The following is a 20,769-nucleotide window of genomic DNA, read 5'->3' as shown; positions in this document are numbered from 1 at the left end:
TTTTCCCCCCACATTTTATTGAATCACCAAAGACCCTAATCAATCCAAATACCCTCCTAGCAAACACAGTTGACACACACATTTAATGGTCAGTTTCTTCAAAACTTGGGAGTTCAATGTGAGCGTTGAGGAGCGTGCAGAAAAGGAAACAGAAAGAGAAACAACAGCAACAACAGCAAAAAAAAGAAAAAAAAGAAACAGAAAAAGACAAGAAGAAACGAAGATAAAAACTTTTCAATAAAAAAATTAATATTTAAAAAAATTTCAGTAAAAAAAAAATTGGAAAACAGCACGGCGCGCGAAATTCTAAAAAGCAAAAATTAAAAAAAAAAAGAGAGAGAGAGAGGAGACAGAAACTGAGACAGAGGTAGAGAGAGACAAAGACAGGTACAGAGACAGAAGGCCGGGAAGGGGTCTTCCTACCATGCGAGTTTTGGGTGCTGGAGGCTGGATTATCAGTGGGAAGTCTTGATTTCTGTTTTCCCAAAATGGCTATTTTGCAGAATCCATGAGGCTCTGTCTTCAAGAAAGCCTGTTCCCTTTGCCTCTCCATGCGAATTTTGGGTACTGGAGGCTTGATTATCAGTGGGAAGTCTTGATTTCTGTTTTCCCAAAATGACTATTTTGCAGAATCCATGGGGCTCTGTCTTCAAGAAAAACAAAGCTGCTTTTTTAAAAGAGGTTCTTGGTATAGCGCATATGTGTTTGGCGGATAGAGACTGTTCCTCTCTGGTCACATTCTGGTCTCCTGGTTACAGGACTCTCCTCTGAAAACACAGGAACCTTTGCATTGTTGGATCCTCCTATTCTTTTTCCCTGTACTTCCTCCCCTCTCTTTGTAATGGAACTTCTCTTACTTTTCTGCTTGGGGTAGCAGATCCCTAGAAGTAAACCTTTTCTGACACTTGTATCTTTTCTTTTTGCTCCTCTTGTCCTTGTGGCTTTTCTTACATGTTCTCCTTGGAACCCAAGAAACACTTCTGATACAGTATTTCTACCATGATGCTCTATAACTTGTTTGGGTCTGGCCTACCCAATACCCACAGATCAGCATGAATCCTCTTCATGAATGTGCATGCAGGTTCCATATAGGCCGTTGTAGTTGCTTTTTTGTTGACATATTTTTAGGGCATTGTCTTTCAACTGGGAGTGATGATGTGCTCCAGGGCACACTTCGCAATATATGGAGGCATTTTTGATTTCCTTGACTAGTGGGTCAGGGGCTATCATCCAGCAGGGTGCTGGCCGGACATGCTGCTTAACACCCTGCAGTGCAGAGGACATCTGCTGCCTTGGCCAGCCCCAGATGGCATAGTAGGAAGTTGAAAGAACCTGCTGTAGGATAAAGCCAAAACTTCAGAGTACTAAAAAAAAAAAAAGACATTATGTAATAAAAGGATGTGATGATTTGAATATGGAGTTCTCAAATGTATAATAGTTTTTATTGTCAAGGAGCTTCATTTTCAGTCTAAACTGCTCTGGTTCTTTCTGTGACTCATTTCTAATACTTACTCAAAGTGTCTTGTAGGGAGAAAAAAAAAAAGAACACAACAGCCCAGTGCCTGTCATCAGGCTAGCAGGTGCCTGCAGGGGTTTAGAAATCTTTAAAAGGTGGGAGAACTCTTCGTTCATTTCATGACTTTATTTACTTCAGATTTTTTTCATTTATTGTACAAACAATGACATGGGGGCTGCTGATAGACTGGAAAATGAGAATATTAAAGGATAGATTGTTGCTGACACTAGAACACAAGCGACTAACCTACGAAACCCGTAATGGGAAGATGGAACCCTGTCACACTTGGACATTTCAGCATGTGTCTGGGCAAAGAAAGAGGTTTGAATCTTCTCTCCAAGATTGACCATGTAATGTGAATTCCTGGTTTATAATCCAATTTTCAAAAAATTCTTATTTTTCGAAGTTTAGAAATTTGAGGAGGAGAAGAAAAGAAACATTTTAGGAGATGTTAAGGAAAAAAGACAGTGACTCATGTTCTTAAATAGTTTCTGTTGATGTTGGCACTTTCACGTTGGCCTCAGAAATACTGTGTTGGAATTATGCTGGAAAAGTCAGGTTCTTCTTTTTTCCCCTTTAGAGACTCATTTGATAAATAGTTTACTCCTAGAGAGGCAGTTTGCTCTGTATTTGGTTTATAACAGAGTCAGTATTATCTAATCTCATGTTAAATTTCAAAATCCAGGGAGTTTTTTTTCTGATTGGTGTCAGGTTATAATTAGTGTCAGTGTTTCAGTTTGGTGTTATTTTTGGTTTTGGAGTTTATCTATATGTGTGACACTTGTCTTTTAGTTTGTTGAAAGGACATTGAAGTATTTGTACTGGGGACCAGTAGTTGGCACAATGGCTATGTCACTGGACTCCCACGTAGTCAACCGCAGTTCGAGTCCTGGACCCGGTGGCTTAAACTCACACTGGGCAAGTATACATGCGTGCCCAAGATCCCGAGAGGAGAATGGAGGAGAAGGGATTGTGGCGTGGTCATCCCCCGTGGGGTATGATTTCTCGCTTTCTGTCTCTCTGTCTCTGTCTTTCTGGCGAGTGCATGCGCCCTATAGCAAAAACCTCTCCAAGAAAAAGAAATATTAGTACTGATTTTGCTGGGTTCTGTGAATTAATCTCTGATTTACCACTGATTTAACCTCTCTACCTTTTTCTTGAATACTTTTGGACATTGTGCTAAAACAGAAGCTTAAGCTACAGATACTGTATTTAACAGACTATTTTGTGGGGCTAACAGTGACACAGTGGGGAAACACAGTGCTCTGTGAGGCAGTTCTACCCAAGAAGGTTCCTAGCTATGTCCACAGACCTTCCTGAGGCCAGGCCCATGTGTGCCCATGATTTGGGGCTGGCTAGGGAATGTCAAGATCCTGGTGTAAATGTTGTCTCTCTTACACACACTCCCTATCTGTCTGTCTCTCTTGCTCATGGGAAGAACACATACTAAATCTTAAAACAGAACAAAACAAAAAAGCAGAGCCTAACTGTGGCACAGTGGTAAACATGATGCTCTGTGAAGCTGTCCTGTAGTGTCCCTGAGTATGCTGGGCACATGAGTGCTGAGATATGGGACTGTCTGAGGCATGAGTTGATTACAGTGTCAAGACCCTCCTGGAGGTTCTGTATACTTCTGTCTCTCTCACTCATAGAAGAAATAAATATACTTTTTTAAAAGGTGTTTTAAAGAATATAATCATAACAGAATAGACATGTAAATGTGGACTTGGAATAAATAAATTTCTTTATTTAATTGTGTTTCTCTTAACTTTTTTCAGCCAAGTTGTGCAGAAATTTTGGAGTATTCATCAAATAGTGAAAAAGAAGAGGACCCAGAGAATGTGCTGTTTATTGATTCAGAATCCCCTCATAAATACTATGTGGATGTTAGATCAGATTCACTACAGGTCGTGGAGAGAATGACAGACCCAAAGGTAAAATCGACTGAGACCAACTTGTGTACACCCCAGAAACAGACAGCGAAGTTTCTCAGGACTCCAGAAAGTTCAGGGAAGAAAAAGAAATTTTTAAGGTAAAATTGCACCTTGTAAAATACTTGTTTTTCAGTTTTCCCCTTCCTTCCTCCTTCCTTTCTTCTTTCTGAATTTTGCCAGAGGTTGTGTACTTGTCTAGAGGAGAGGAGAAGTGAGAAAGCCCCCAGTATGGGACATGGCTATGCTGCAGTCCTTTCTCCTCCATCTCTCCCTTCTCTTGGAATTTTGGGCACACACACACACACACAGACACACAAATGCCTGGTGTGCTTTTTGAGCCATTGGGTTTGTTATTCAAACCTCATGGTTGGCCATGTGGGATCCAGCCAGTTCATGTCATGAGCTGGCCCAGTTTTTTCCTTTCTTTGAAAAATTCAAATGTCGGGGCCAGCAGGTAGTGTTGTGGTTAAAGTGCTGGACTCCCACATGGCTGACCACGGTTTAAGTCCTGAACACAGCAGTTTGCTTTCTCACTTGCCCTCTCTCTGTGTGGTCAAATTAAAAATTAATTAATTAAATTAGATAAGTAATTATTTATTTAAAAAATCAAATGTCAGGCTAGTCCTTGGTCCTTGTGGTTAAACAAACGAGGTCCCATATAACCAACCTCATGGTTCAAAAGACATTTTGGGCTCTTGTACATGTGTGCCCAAAATCTTGATAGAGTGAAGAAATGAGGAGAAGGCATTGCAATGTGACCACACCCCACTGGAGGATGCTTTCTGCCTCTCCCTCTGATTCTGTCTTTCTGTCTCTCTGGTGAGTGTATGTGCCCTCTAGCAAAATTTTAAAAAATAAAATCTAAAATACTTGTTTTCTAGGCTGGTAGAGTGGCAGACTAGAATTGTAATTCTGATAAAAGTTGAAGTCCTATGTTCCAGAGATGTGTAGATTGTTCGCCTAAGTTGTGTAATCACAGATTCAGCCATGATTAGCTGATGTGACTGCTTTCCTTAATGGAGATTCACTGTGTGGCTTCTCAAATGGTATTGTCCCAGTACTTAGGAGAGATGAGTAAATCACTGTTTTCTGTCCTTGAGAAATGTAGAATTCCAAGAGGAAAATAGAAATAAACATAGACTGTGCCATGTCACTTTTATGACTACGGCAAGACAGAGGAGCTGGAGCAACACTCGCAAATGCCCAGAAATGCAGAAGGGTATGCATCTCATGGGCAGGACACAGCTGGTATCCAGAGACAGCTGCAGGGAAGGAGTGGCCCTGCCACTGTGGTGTAAGCTGGGCTGATCACACAGACCAGGAAGGAGGCTTGTCCCAACCCTATGTAATAGGAAGTCTCTATGTTTTACTTTTTCTTTGTTTATGATAGAGTGTGTACATACATGCAAGAGTGAGAGAAAATGAGAGAAAGAGGCACCCTCCATAGGATCTTGTTACGCTGTGGTCCCCTTTCCGGCCCCCTAGGGATGTAGGATCCTGGAGTACTTAAACACATGTCCGGTATGTTTTCAGGCTAACACTGAGGATCCAAACCCACAGTCCCCATGTGGCTTCCAGTCTTGTAGGGCACTTGTGTTATTGCTACATCATAGTGGTTGGGCTTGTTTTCTAAATAAGAATAAAACAATGTCAGACAAAAGCCCGAAAGTGAGAAAACCCGTGAGAAGCAAGCCCACAAAAGCAAAAGTAAGGGAGAGTTTCTAGGAAAAGACGTTTCAGTATGAAGTGCTGGTGTGGTCTCAGGGTATAGCTTGAGGATCCATGCTGATATCTCCAGTCAGGAGAGGGCCTACAGCATGCACCGAGGACTGCCCAGGGCAGAGGCTATGTTAAAGGAGTACCAAGTACCAGGAGTGGGGCTGTCCCTGCATTTAGATGCTTGTTCATGGCCTGATGGGACCCAACATCTGGGGAATTTGCAGACAGTAGACAAATAGACAAAGGAGAGCATCCAGAAAAGACCGAGAGATGGAGCTCATGGCTCTGTCGGTGTTCAGAGGGGAAGTAGGGGAGGAGAGACCCACTTTGCACATAGATGGGGCCAATCTAGTGATAGCACAGCATGGTAAGTCAGTCCAGGCCTGTTCACCATGTATTTTTTTCATAAAATAAGACATAAGTCCTGACACCCAAAATGTAGAAGTGGCCTCAAAAGAGAATGGTGAGAGATGGTAATGGTCTCTAGGGAGTAGAGAAGGAAGCCCATAAAGATTAGGCTGTGCTCATTGATGAAGATGATGCCATACAGTTAAAGTCCTCACCCTTTACTTACTGTGCACCAAACACTGCTTTCCGTGGGGGATCCATGGCAGTGGGCAGAGGTGAGCCAAGCCCTGCCTGTGTAGCAGGAAGGGTGGTAAGGAACCAAAGCAGACACTGTGTCAGAAAAAGATGCACTACATGGAGAAAAGGCAGAAAAAGGGGCTGGAGAGTGGCCCAGAGGACTCGGAGAAGCCCCTGTGAAGGTGATGCACCAAGTGGCTGGAAAGAGGCCCTGCCATTCCCACCGTGACAGGAGGGATATAGGCAGCATGAGGTGTCCTTTTGTTTCTCTGGTGTGAACATCACGAAAGTTTTGACAGTTTTCAGTTAGATATTGTGCATCCGAGGGGTATACAGGCCTGTGTCTGACAGGCAGGCCTGATGCAGGGGATATCAGCTATGGGCTTCAGTGTCCAGATGGCTCTAGGCCTCGAGCTGGCTCAGGTGCAGGGATCTGTGGCTCAAGAGGTGAGTCTGTGCCAGGCCTGAGCCTGGACATCTGCAGAAGTTGATGCAGAGAAAGAGGCTGCTGAGAACAAAAGTGAGGGCAGCATGGTGTCTAGGGGCTAGTGAAAAGGAGAGAGAGCAGCACCCTCACTGTGCAGGGTGCTATTGGGCTGACCCCAGGGGTCACTGTGGAGGGAAGGATGAGGGCCAGTTAATGAAGCAGTTGTGCAAAGCTGGCTGCTATAGGTTCAAGAGAGAAACTAAAGATAACTCGGATAGAACTCTGGGGGTTTGCTAAGGAGAGCAGATCAATGGGGTGTTAGTTGGAAGAGAATGGGAGTATCAAGGTTCTCAAATTGTATGTTGATGGAAAAGGTCCAGGAGAAAGGGGAGAGAAAGGAAAAAGGGAATTTCTCTCTGGTATGGCAAAAGGATTTCACAGATGTTGGTGGCCTAATCTGGAACTGAGTATCTATCCAGAGACAAAAGGGAAACCCAGGTCTATGCAGCTGTAGGATGAACCTACGCAGAGGCTGAGACAGCTCACCCATGGACAGGGGAGGGCAGAGTCTATGCAAGCACAGAGTGAAACTGGTTGGGGCCCAGCCCTTTTATAGACAGGGGACAGGCAGAGTCTGTGTAGGTGCAGGGCAAACCTAGTCAGGGGCTGAGACGGCCCACTGTGGACAAGGGATGGCAGAAAATCTATGCAGGTGCAGAGTGAACCTGGTGATGGGCTCAGACAGTCCATCCATTGTCGGGAAGTGCCGGGGTCCAGCCTCTGCGTGGGTGGGTTATCTTGACGGAGGCGGCGAAGGTGAACAGAAGACAGAGGCCTCGATGCCTTTTTATGCACGTCCTTTGCCGGACACCCCTCAGAGATCACTCTCTGAGGAGTGACAATTGCTAGGAATCATCATGCGTTTTTATTGAAAACGTGTTACATGCAAGTAAAGGGAGAGGGACTACGTGTTTCAATTATCAGCTCATAAAGTTTTAAGAATAGGGAACATAGATTCTATTCAGGGTTGGATTAAGGGTGGGTCTAGTGTAGTTCCGCAATTGTAGGTGGGTCTCCATGGAATGCAGTTTCGGGAAAGCGGTTCCGGTAAGCAGAGATGATTATCAGCTGATGCGGTGCAGCAGCCATCTTGTGATTACTGGGAATGGTGCTGAGAAAAGAAAATCTATCCTATTTTACGTAAAGAAAGGATTAAGTTTACCTTAAATGTATTTTGAAGGGCCTTCCAAAGGTCAAGATTATTTCTGCCTAGAAAGAACTTAAGCCCACCCTCTATTGTGACCATGGAGATAAAGCATTGTAATTAATAGTAAGTGATCAGAGCAAAGGGGAGGGTCGGGGACTTCCTGGAAGATTTTATCATACACTCAGGATGTATAAGAGAGCTATGTAATTCTTTTATAGTAGTATATTGGGGAGTCAGAGGGGGGTCGCTTCCCAGCAAGGCTGCCACAGTTTCTGGAGCAAAATCCTAGGTCGGGGGGGCCACAGTAGCAGCCTTGCCAGTGTACTGAACCGACCGGAAGGTGGGGGGTGCTCAGACAGATCCTGGGGCCCCACCGGGTCGGACTCCTCCAGGGAAGAGCCGAGTCTGCAGGTGCAGGGTGAATCTGGTCAGGGACTGAGATAGCCCACCATGGTCGAGGGAGGGTGAGGTTTATGCAGGTGCAGGGTAAACCTGGTCAGGGGCTGAGACAGCCCATCTAGATAAGGGAAGGTGGAATCTGCAAGTGCAGGGTGAATCTAGTCAGGGACTCAGACAGCCCACCAGTGGAGAGGAGGGTGGAGTCTGTGCATCTACCAACAGGTATGTCAGCTGACAATAGCAAGTTCCTTCATTAGCTTATTATCAGGAGGGTGAGGAGGGAGCAGTGGCACTTTGAGGAGAGAGTGTGCAACTCAGTCATGTAACGGGGATGAAAGGACTGGGGAAATACATGATGGTATCTGTCAGGATAAGGTTGTGTCGGTAGTAGCTGTCATGAACTGAGTTTGAATCCCACCAGCCAGTGCAGATTCTGTGCTTTCTATAAGTGTGGAGCAGGCCAATCTGGTGTGGGATGTCCAGTGGTAGTTTGATGACATTAATACAAGTTCTGAGAGAGCAAGTGCCATAATGCCCATAAAATCTGAACTAGGCAAGGTGAGAGTGGAATGGACATGGCTTACGTGAGATCACAGGGCCATGGCTGTGGCTTGGGGAGAGGTTGGTCAAACACTTAAGGAGTTAAGCTGCTTGAGTGGTGAACTGGAACCCGAAGGATGAAGGGTGCTTAGAACTGCGATAATGGAGAGAAGCAATTTATAACTTCATGACTTAGAGAACAAGCGGTAGTGGCCACGGTGAGTGGAGGACACAGTCTTGGAAGAGGGGAGTTCGGGGAGCAGGAGCCATAAGAAGCCTGGTAGACCCTGAAGTCCATAGGAATGGTGACCAGGAGCCATAAGATAAGCCCTCTGGAAGTAATGGGAACAGTGCTTTGGGTTCCCTGCAGCTGGGGTGCAAGGAGAGCAAGTGGTCTGGAAGCTGCAGTGGAGAGCCAGACCTTCCTTCCTGACCTTCTTGGCTCCTTGGGAGAGGGAAGGGAGGCATAACAGCTCTGTCTGAGGCCTTGGTCAGGGAGTCTTCCTGAGAACAAGGTGAAGAGAACATTCCTAGAAGGGACCAAAGCAATAATTGTTTTCTTTTTGTGATTTCTCAGACAATCTAAGTAAGTCTGTTTGTAGTCACCATTTTAAAGTCACCATAGTAAAATAATACAAACAAGGCTGTTAGTCCCAGGCATTCAGACAGAAACTTTGTGTCTCATTGAACTGTCTGTCTCCATGGTGATGGGAAGCAGGTTGGGGACCTCTTCCTGAAGCTGAGGGAAAGGGAGCATATTTTGGCTCATACTCTGTTTTGTGGTGAAGGTACTAGAGAGTCACACCTTTAGAGAGGTAAGAAGATTTCTTATCTCATTTAATAATGAGTGAAAAGCAGTTTCAAATTAAATATTTGACTTGTTGATGTGGACTTATTATCAAAGTGCTGAGAGTATAGACACCTGTTAAAGCTCAAAGTAAAAGATCGCCAGCTTTTGTCACAGAAAGACCACAGGGACCTGAGCAAGGAAGCAATGCTACAGGAAACAGTGCAAGGAGTAGCGTCTTACGGTCCGGCTTAAGCAGAGTGATGACTGAAGGCTTTTCTCCCTGCTAAGGGCCAGCGAGCATCAGAGAGCCAGTGGTTGGTATTGCAAGACTGGAGGGCACTGACCCATGCATTCTGGTTTGCTCCATGGAAATGTTTCTCAGACTCAAGCTTGCTTTTTTCTTTTTTCTTTTTCTTTTTTTTTTTATTTGGTTCATGGCACTGCTTGAGGCATGGCTAATAAAACCTAGTGTTAATTGTTTAGATATTTACTTACATTATAGTAATAATGTCATATCTCCCAGTCTCATAATCAAGTTATTTATATATAGTGTCTTATATCTTGCAGAAAGCACATTTTGAAAATATTGTATTATATTAATTTAAATTATTTTTTACCTACTTGTATATTTTATCATTATTAATATTATTTTTGAATGTGAAAGCAAGTTCATTAAGAAAGTATAGTAAGCAGACTATTCCATATGTGGAACAGCCTTTTGAGGGGAGATGGGTAAACAGTTTCATTCCTTCCTTAGAGAGGAAGGGGAGAGCTATTACCTGAAAGGAAGGTAGTAGGGCCACCCTGTAGGCAGGGCAGCTGCTTATTAATATATTTTATTGAGTGGTTTAACAAGAAATAACTTATAATATTTTTGAATCTTTATTCTTTTTCACTGATTTATGTTGGTCTTATAGAAATATTTAGCAGTACTGAATTGATGCCAGTAATCATTTCAGGTATATTACCAGTCTATTGTTTTTGGTTTTTAGATTTTTGCCATAGGGTGTATGCTCACCAAAGAGAGAGTGATAGAGACAGAGAGAAGAAAAGTGAGAAATCATCCCCAGGGGGGTTGCCATGCCACAGTCCCTTCTCCTCTTGGGATTTTGGGCATGTACACACACGTGCCTAGCATGATTTTCAACTGTTGAAGTCAGGACTCAAACCCAGATCAGCCATGTGGGAGTTCAGCACCTTAACCACTACACTACCTGCTAACCCCACCAGTCTGTTAATTTTATGAAAGAGATAAGTAGGGTATCTTAACCTGCTCGGTGAATTCATTATATATATTTTTTTATTTATATAAATTTTTTCTTTTTTTTTTTGATCAGAAGTAGGGTTGTTGATGAGAGGACATGGTGTTTCTTTTATTTTTGGAGAGGTTTTTTCGTTATAGGGTGCGTGCGCTTGCCAGACAGACAGAGAGAGAGACATAGAGACAGAAAGCGAGAAATCACCCCCCAGGGGGGATGGTCACGCCACAATCCCTTCTCCTCTCGGGATCTTGGGCATGCATGCACATGCGCCCAGCGTGAATTTTAAGCCACTGGGCCCGGGACGCAAACTGTGGTCGACTACATGGGAGTCCAGCGACATAGCCATTACGCTAACTGCTGGTTCCCAGGACATGGTGTTTCTAAAGATCGAGCTCATCCAAGTAGAATTTCCTGCAGTTATTCTCAGCATGATCTCTAATGCTCTAAACTCAACTAGAGACACAGATTTTATCTGAGGACTCTGGATAGTTCCATGTACACAGAACTTCTGTGCTCATAGTTTACTTTTGCTCTTATTTTTCATTCTATGGTTCCTACATGTTTTTTTTCCTTATTCCAGAGAGAGAGAGAGAGAGAGTTTTTCAGTAAGGTCTTGCCATTTCATAACCCTCCTGCCCTAGCCTCCCAGTTTGTGAGGACCAAAGGCATGTGCACTGCACCTATCCTGGTTAGGCTGAGCCGTGACCATACCCCAGGCCTTCTGTGTTGCCTCAGCCATAGCATAACAACACCCTCTTTCTTACCGCCCCCCCCCCATAGCTGGCGTCCTTCATTTTTCTTAAGAGTTTCTAGACTAGACCTCAGACATTGCTACTTTCAGATTCTCTTTTGTTCTCTTTTGCTCTATAAAGTTATTACTTTGAAATTAACATTTGGCATAGAATACAGCCTTTTGCCTTTTCTTGCATTTATTATATTATGACCATCATGTTAAATAAGTACTTTTTGTAAAGGATGACCTACAGAAGTAGAGAGTGGAATGATGATTACTAGAGGTCAGGAAGCCTGGGGAAGAGAGTAATAGGGAGGTGTTTATTAATGGATACAAAATTATATATGAAGGGACCAGCAGGTGGCATAACAGCTATGTCCCTGGACTGCCATGTAGTCGACCACAGTTCGAGTCCTGGGCCTGGTGGCCTAAACTCACGCTGTGCGCATGTGCATGCATGCCTGCCCAAGATCCCAAGAGTCAAGAATAGAGGAGAAGGAATTGCGGCATGGCCATCCCCCTGGGGGGTGATTTCTCACTTTCTGTCTGTCTCTCTCTGTCTTTCTGGCAAGTGCACTTGCCCTATAGCAAAAACCTCTCCCCTCCCCCCCCAAAAAAATTATATATGGGTAAGAGAAACAAATTCTAGTGTTATATGGGTATAGTAGAGTGATGATGGTTAACAGTAATTCATTGTATAGTTAAGGTTAGCTGAAAGAGAGAATTTTGAATGTACCCAACACAAAGAAATGGCAAATGTTTCAGATGATAAATATGCCAGTCACCCTGATGTGATCATAACACATTGTATTTTTGTATTGAAAAATTACACCATACCCCATAAATATATACAAGTATGTGTTAAGGGCAATAATAATATTTTCTTTAAAAGAATAGTAAGGGAAATTGGAATACTGATGTTATATTTGGTGATACTGAAAAATAATAGTCTTTTTTTAGGTTGGTAATGTATTACAGTTGTATTTAAAACAGTAGGTCTTATAGAAATTCATACCAAAATTTTTAATAAATAATTATTTCATTCAAGTGATCACTAGATTGATGAGGGAGATGTAGGTTAGTTATATGATCAGAAGTTCAGCTTATGCTTTGAAGGTGGATATTTGAGTACTTGAAACTTTTCTATATGTTTGAAATGTTCTTTAGTAAAATGTTTATAAATTCACAGTAACAACACAAATAGTACTTGTTAAGAGATAGTAGGTATATTATAAAGACTAAGAATGTAGGTTCTGGAGCCAGACTACCTGGGCATGCACCTAGTTACACCACTCACTAAATGTTGCATGTTGGACAGATAGTAACATCTTAGTGCCTCAGTTTGTCATGTATAAAATGAAGGTAATGATGGTACCTACTTCACAGTGTTGTTCAGAGGGGAAGTATGAGTTACTTCATGTAAACATGATATGAAGAAGAGCTTGTGTGTTAAGAGGTGTGTGTGTGTGTGTGTATACATATATATCTATATGTGTATATATATAGAGAGAGAGAGAAAAGTTTGTCACATTCTTTAGTATAAGAGTTGTTTGTTTTTAAATTTGATGTTATATATACTATATGTACACACAAACATATTCAGAAATAGTGTCTATAGGAAAACAGTTGGTGTTAGTGATTTGTGTGTCTGTGAGCATGTATGTGTGTATAGTAAAATAATATCTTTCAGTCATAGTGGTAAGAGTGTAGGTGCAAGTAAAAACCATAACAAAAAAGTAACACAACAAAAACAGTAACACAAAACAAGCATTTCTTAGAAGCCTAATAGATGCCAGGTACTACTGGGGCTGGCGCTGTCTGTTTGGGGATTTGTTTTTTTGTTTGTTTGTTTGTTTGTTTTTAGAGATTTTTCTACAGGGTGTGCTCGCTGGAGAGAGAGAGAAGGACAGAGAGACAGAAAGCAAGGAATCACTCCCCAGGGACAATGGCCGCACCACAGTCTCTTCTCTATTCTCCTTTTGGGAGTCTGGGCATGGATGCACACACTCCCAGCATGAATTTCAGGCCTCTGTGTCCGGGACTTGAAATGCACTTGGCCATATGGGAGTCCATCTACGTAACCCCTAAGCCATCTGCTGGTCCCATGTGCTGTCTGGTTTTAACGTTTGGTTCTTCATCTGGCTAGTTATATGATGGAAAAAATCTCTTAACCCCTTCCTAAACATTGATTTTTTAGCATCTCTGAGGTGGGTATTGACATCTATTCTTTCTACTTCAGAGGGATATTATTTGAATACTATGAGATAATATAATCAATCTTTTTTGGGGGGGGGAGAGGTTTTATGCTATAGGGCACGTGCGCTCGCCAGACAGACAGAGACATAGAGACAGAAAGCGAGAAATCACCCCCCAGGGGGGATGGTCACGCCGCAATCCCTTCTCCTCCATTCTCCTCTTGGGATCTTGGGCACGCACGCACACGCGCCCAGTGTGAGTTTTAAGCCACCGGGTCCGGGACACGAACCGCGGTCGACTACGTGGGAGTCCTGCGACATAGCCATTACGCTAACTGCTGGTTCCCGATATAATCAATCTTGTAAGACTGATAAATTATGTAGCATGTAGCCTTAATGTTAACAGCTGATTTTGATTTCTCATGCGATTGTCGATGTTTAGTAACTGTTGACTCACTCCCTTCTTTCTCTTTCTGTTCCTTTGTCTCTTGTCTGTGTGTGTGTGTGTGTTTAGTTTTTATATATCTTATAGATTTATAAATATGTATACTTTTATATATGTAAATAAATATATGAATTCATTGATAGGAACAGGCTCTTGTGAAGTACCTATATGTCCATTGTTATAAGTTGTCTTCCTGGCATATATGGAAGTTGATTTTTGAATAATGTTGATAGCCATGTGTTTTTGTGATTGATAGTTTTCTGTGGAATCCAAATAAGGAGTCTATACTCAAATGCTCCTATTTGAATTTTCTTCTGATCACTAGTTTGGCAAGGTTATTCTTGACTGGAACTTTGAACCCACTTTACGTGTATCTGTTTATCTCCATCTGCTGAGTCCATTGTGAGCCCCCCTCCTATGTCATGTCTTTGTGTCTCTGGTACCTAGCAAAGTGCTAGATGCCAGCATGTAACAGGTAAAAGGTGAGTAGTACATCTTTATGGTATGAATAAGTGAACTAAAAAAAGAATAGAAAAGGAGGTAGACTGATACTTAATTAAAATATTTCTAAAGATATGATATTCTTAGGCAATACTATTAGCCTATATTTCTAAGAATCAAGAAAACAATTCTTAAAAAAAAAAAAAAAAAAAAAAAAAAAAAAAAGAATAGCTAAAACCTGACCCAGGAGGATATGGCCTGGAACTCTAAAGAGAGAATGTAATATCAAAATAAGTCGAGGACCAGCCATGGTGAACAGGTGGTAAGGTGCCAGATTACAGTTCTGGAAGCTACATGGTAACCACTTTTTGAATCCTCAGGCTGACTGATTGTCCTGAAACACACTGGGCACTTGTGTGAGTCCCCAAGATCTGGTGGGCTAGAGAACTGGAAGTAGGGGATTGTGGTGTGACCAGGCCCTGTGAAGGGTGCTCCTCTCTCTCTTTCTCATGCATGCACATGTGCTGTCTCTCATACTTTGTGCACTCTTATATGTGCGCACACGTGCTCTATCATGAATAAAGAAAAGCATTTTTTAAGTTAAAAATCCAAATGTTTGATCTATTTGTCTTGATTGAGGGGTATAAAATATGAATCTTTCAATTACTCTGAAGTTTTCTTTTAACTAAACTTTATGTATGTATAACAGAGGCGGCCTAGCAGAAAGACTAAATGGTCTGCAGAATCGAGAGAAATCTGCCATTTCTTTATGGAGGCATCAGTGTGTTTCTTACCAAAAGGCACTTTCAGGTAAGACTCATACAGACATCTAAGGCAGTAGGTTAAAAAAAAAAAAAAAAAAAAAAAACACCTCAGTTAAAAGTACTTTTAATGCTTTAATTTTTTTTAACATACTAAAAGCTATACATGACCTGATCAATTTAAAGGTAAGTATATACAGTGAAACTTCCATCACAGTCTATATGCTCTATCCAGCACCTCAAAAAGTTTCATTCTGTTCTCTTTTTTTTAGTTTTTTTGTCATAGGGCACATGCACTCACTGGAACGAGACAGAAAGAGAAGTTAGAAATCACCTCCTAGGGGAATGGTAACACTATAATCCCTCTCAGGATTTTGGGCATGCTTGCACACATGCACAGAATGATTTTCAAGCTACTGGGTCTGGGACTTGAACCACAAGTCAGCCATGTGGGAATCCAGCACCTCGTTTTATTGTCTTATTTACCAATATTATTTTTTTGTTTGTGATAAGAACATTTAACATTTACCTTCTTAGCAAAATTATAAATATGTAATAATACAGTGTGGTTCATTATAGGCACTGTGCTATACAGTGGATCTCTAGGACTTAGATTTTGTATAATCAAAACTTTGTATCTTTTGACTAAAACTTCCCATTTCCCCTTCTCCTACCTCCCCAGCCTTTAGCAGCCACCATTCCACTCCTTGCTTCTATAGCCAGAGCACTTGGTCAAAAAAAAAGAAAGAAAGAAAGAAAAGATACTCAGATTGGAAAGGAAGAACCAAAATTACCTCTGCAAATGACTTTATCTGGTATTTAGAAAATCTTAAAGACTCCACAAAAAATGTCAGAACCACTAAACAAATTCAGCACAGTTGCAGGATTCAAAATCAGCATGCAAAAATCATCTGGATTTCTGTACACTAACAATCAATGATCTGACAAGGATATTATGAAGAGTCTCATTTACAATAGCATCAAAAGGAATAAAATACTTAGAGATAAACTCAATCATGGATGCACAAGACTTGTACTCTGAAAGTTACGACTTTTTTCTTCTAGGTGTTTTAGTGGTCTAAGAAATTGTTCTGAGATAAGTCCCTTTTTTATTAGGTCTTATAGCTTCTCATAGTTTTGTTTTTGTTTGTTTTGGTTTTTTTTTTTTTTTTTTTTGTGGGATATTTTCGCTATAGGTCTCGTGGTATTTTCGCTATAGGGTTCGTGTGCTCACCAGACAGACAGAGATAGAGACAGAAAGTGAGAAATCACCCCCCAGGGGGGATGGCCATGTCGCAATCCCTTCTCCTCCATTCTCCTCTCGGGATCTTGGGCACGCACGCTCACGCACCGGCGTGAGTTTTAAGCCACCGGGTCCGGGACGCAAACCGTGGTCAACTACGTGGGAGTCCAGCAACATAGCCATTATGCTAACTGCTGGTTCCTGCTTCTCATAGTTTTTGAAAGATTTACTGTTGAAGATCTGACTTGGAAGATTCTGTGTTAGAGTCTTTGCTTAATAAATGTAACCTAGTGACTTTTAGACTTTATTTTACATCACCTCCCAAGACACACACGGCATTCTCACAAACACACATATATACATCTGAAATAAACATTTTGCAGACAACCCTAACTCTGGCATATGTGATACAGCATAATGCATTCTCTTTTATTTTGACCATAATCTTGATCTCATGAAGTTGATTTCAAGACCCTTTTAAGGATGTACAACATGCAGTTGAAAGGTTGCTACCACAAGCAAGTAACTGAAAACTCTTGTCTCTTCACAAATTACTTGATATTGAACATATTCTACATTCAGAAAAAAAACTCCTGCTCCTCTGAAACAAAGCTCTTTTTCTCCATTTGAGGTAGGCACACTTGAGCACCTATTTTAAACTTTCTATTAAAAGACTTTCTTCAGGCATTTGAGGAATCTGCATTTTAGTAAGCTCTCAGGTGGCTTTTGCTCATAGTAGAGTTTAAGAATTTGTTCTTAGAGTTAGCCACCCTCCTCCCCTCCCATCCCCTCCTTGTTATACATTTTACTAAAGAGAACACTCAATTATCACACATTCCTTCAGTAGACTTTTCAGTTCTTACCTTATTTCTTTCTTTTAAAATCCTGTCCCAACTATCTCTTAGCATTTGTCTTTGTTCTTCCACATTTTTGTGTTTGAGTGTTAGACCATGTGGGAGTCTAGCAACGTAACTGTTACACCATATATTGGCCCCAACTAGTGGGGATTTTAAAACCACATACAGTTTTGTTCTAGGTATAAAATACTGTGTAATAAATTCAAGTAAGATTTTCCTTACTTATGTCCTTCAGATACAAGAAATTATAGTTTATAAAATTAATCTGTGGATTGTAGTCGTTTAACTTAAAACCTCTTTTTTAATGTGCAGTTTTTCAAGTGATAATTGAAGCCTAATGTTTTTATTTACTTATTTTAAGTTTATTTATTTTTTCCATGAGCAGAAAAGCCATATTCTGCCCCCAGTCTCATTCAGTCCAGATTGTGGTACATATCCAGTATGCTCAGCAAAGTCCTGGGCCATGAACCCAGGACCTATTCATGTGGGTCCAGTTGTGCTGCTACTGTGCCACCACCTGAACCCTCCGTGTGTTTTTATTTGGAAAATACTATTTAATTACTCCATTGCTGAGAGATACATTTTGCCTCTATATTAATTTCTAAAGTTTGAGTGAAGTCTACAACGTATTGTTCTACCTTTTTTATTTTAACTTTTTATTTTGAGATAATTATAGATTAATAAGAATCACACATAATTCTAAGAAATAAGATAAGTGATCCCTTCTACTGTTTTCCCAGTTTCCCTAAATAATGATACATTTCATTATTTATAGTATAATATAACATGTACATATCTATAGTATGATATAACAACCAGGAGAATGATCCAAGATACTGCCCACTGACCTTATTCGGATCTTTACCATTTGTGTGGTGTTTTGTTTTATGCAAATTTATCACTTGCTTCTATGGTTTGAATGTTTATGTCCTTCAAAATTCAATGTTGAAAGGTAATCGCCAGGGTGATAATATTAGGAAATGAGGTTTAGATGATTAGGTCATTAGAGTAGAACCCTCATGAATGGGATTAGTGCCATTTGAATAACTGACTCTAAAAAGCTAGCTAGCTCTTCCACCATATAAAGACACGGCCAAAGGTGCCATCTGTGAGAACATGGGCCCTCACCAAACACCAGATCTGCCTGCGTCTTCATGTTGGAATTCCAGACTCCAGAACTATGAGAAATAAACTCGTCTTGTTTATAAGCCACCCAGTCTATGGTATTCTGTTACAGCATCCTGAACAGACTAAGAAAACTGTATAGACTTGTGTGATCATCACAGCATGGACGCCAACTCTCACAAGACTCCTTGCACTACCCTTTGTAGCCACAGTCGCCTCTTCCTGCCCTCTTTCCCAACATCAGTAACCACTAAACTGTGCACCGTTCTCACAGTTTTGTCATCCTAAAAGTGTTACATATATGGAATAATACGGTCTGTAATTTTGGGGGGACTGACTTTTTTCACTCAGTATAACCCCCTGGAGATTATCCCAATGGTTATCCCAATAGTTCTAGTTCTCTCCCTTTATTGGTAAATGTTTTCCAAGTATGGACTTACCATAGTATATTTAGAACTTTTCACTGACTGAAAGACAGTTGTTTCTAGGTTTGGGCTTTTACAAATAAAGGCATTGTGAGTATTTGTATATCTGTTTTTGAGTAAACGTAAGGCTTTATTATTATTTCTTTTTTTGGGGGGAGAGGTTTTTTTTTTTGCTATAGGGCACGTGCACTCGCCAGACAGACAGAGAGAGACAGAGAGACAGAAAGCAAGAAATCACTCCCCAGGGGGGATGGTCATGCCACAATCCCTTCTCTTCCATTCTCCTCTCGGGATCTTGGACACGCACGCACACGCGCCCGGTGTGTTTTAAGCCACTGGGTCCGGGACGCAAACCGCAGTCGACTACGTGGGAGTCCAGCAACATAGCCATTATGCTAACTGCTGGTTCCCAGGCTTTATTTTTTTCTGAGATTAACGATTGACACTATAATTGGTAGATGTTACAGTAACTGCATGTTTGGTTTTGTGCAAAATAGCATGTTCATACCAGATATTTCTTTTTTTTTTTTGAGAGATTTTTGCTATAGGGCACATGTGCTAGCCAGAAAGACAGAGACAGAAAGCAAGAAATCACCCCCCGGGGGGGGATGGCCATGCCACAATCCCTTCTCCTCCATCCTCCTCTCAGGATCTTGGGCACGCATGCACATGCACCTGGCATGAGTTTAAGCCACCGGGTCCAGGACTCAAACTGTGGTCGACTACATGGGGGTCCGGTGACATAGCCATTACGCCATCTGCTGGTCCCCATACCAGATATATCAGTGAGTGTCCCTAATAGATCTTTAAAAATTTTTTTTAATTTAAAAAAAGTCTTTTTTTTTTTTTTTTTAGGTTTTTGCCTTAGGGCACATGCGCTTGTCAGAGAAAGATTTTTACCTGTCATGTATTTAATGGAACACAATTAAAGGTTATGTAAACAGTCCAGTCAATGAAATTTTATCTTTCAGATCATATACTTTTCTTCAAGATCTATACATATTCTTGTAATGCTCCAAAAGGTAGATCTTGTGTTAGGTTTAACTCATCAGTAGATCTTCAAGGAGAAACTCTACAAGACATAGATGCAAATTCAGTAGCAGCTTCTCTTAGTTCTCTGCATCTTGAAGAAGTGGTTCTGTTTGTTGATTTTTTAACTCTGTGAGATTGAGGTAGGAATCATTTAGATTTCTCTTGAAATAAGATTTGTGTTGTACACTAAACTATTATTAAGATTTCCAACACGAGGTAACTCTAGGACTGGTCTTGTAATAAGACTGTTGTTTTACCACAAGAAGTTTGACACTGACGTCTGCTAACTTCTCATTAGTCTTGTTCAGTTTATCTGATAACCATTTTCTAATTTGTGATTCTTCTAGACACAGTTGCTTATATTTTCCTAATTCTATTTTATCAGAATCTTCTTGGAAGCTCTGATTTTAAAGTGTTCAGATTACAGATCTTTAATTCTGAGTTCCACCTGACTTCTTATTGAAACATAATTACTCTCTTTTAACTGCTATAAGTTTTCTTGGGGACTGCTGTTTTGATTATCACAGCTTTATAGTATTTTTACCATCAGGGAGTGAGATGCTACCCACTCCATTCTTCTTGCACAAGTTTGCTGTGGTAATATGAGGTCTTTTATAATTCCAGACAAATTGTGTGATTGTCTTTACGAGATCTTTTATGATTCCAGACAGACTGGGTGATTGTCTTTTGTAGATCTATGAAGAATGTCTCTGGCACTTTAATGGGGATTACATTAAATATGTAAGTTAATTTGAGTAGAATTGCCATTTTGATTATATTAATTCTTCCAATCCAGGAATATGGGATGTCCTGCTTTTTTGTGTCATTTTAACTTTCTTTTTTAGTTTCTCAAAGTTTTCCTCGTAGAGACCTTTAACTTCTTTGGTTAGATTTATTCCTAAGTGTCTTATACTTTTAGTGGCTATGACAAATGGAATTACTTGTTTTAGTTAGTTCTATCTCAGCCTGCCTGCTGTTTGTTTATAGAAATGCTATAGATTTCTGGAGAAGAGGCCACGCCTTCAGAAGGAGGTTCCACATGGCTCCTGAGAACTAGGTATTGCAGGACACACGAGAAATGAAGACTTTCTACTGATAATTCAGCCTCCAGCAAACAAGCTAGCGGCAGAAGA

The 20,769-nt window shown here is 41.1% G+C and overlaps 1 protein-coding gene across 5 annotated transcripts in view; it reads left to right on the top strand.

Annotated features, from left to right (window-relative positions):
- Positions 1 to 20,769, top strand: part of SPIDR (scaffold protein involved in DNA repair) — a 532,009-nt gene that overhangs the window by 172,073 nt on the left and 339,167 nt on the right. For all 5 annotated transcript variants that reach the window (XM_006170451.2, XM_006170450.3, XM_006170449.3 and 2 more), the window contains 2 exons: positions 3,295 to 3,548; positions 14,903 to 15,003. In XM_006170451.2, coding sequence (XP_006170513.1) covers positions 3,295 to 3,548; positions 14,903 to 15,003 — 355 coding nt within the window. The remainder of the gene's footprint in view (positions 1 to 3,294; positions 3,549 to 14,902; positions 15,004 to 20,769) is intronic.

Source organism: Tupaia chinensis, unplaced genomic scaffold (assembly GCF_000334495.1).
Source record: "Tupaia chinensis unplaced genomic scaffold, TupChi_1.0 Scaffold148488_1, whole genome shotgun sequence".
Taxonomy (NCBI): domain Eukaryota; kingdom Metazoa; phylum Chordata; class Mammalia; order Scandentia; family Tupaiidae; genus Tupaia; species Tupaia belangeri.
This window is presented reverse-complemented; position numbering and strand designations above follow the sequence as displayed.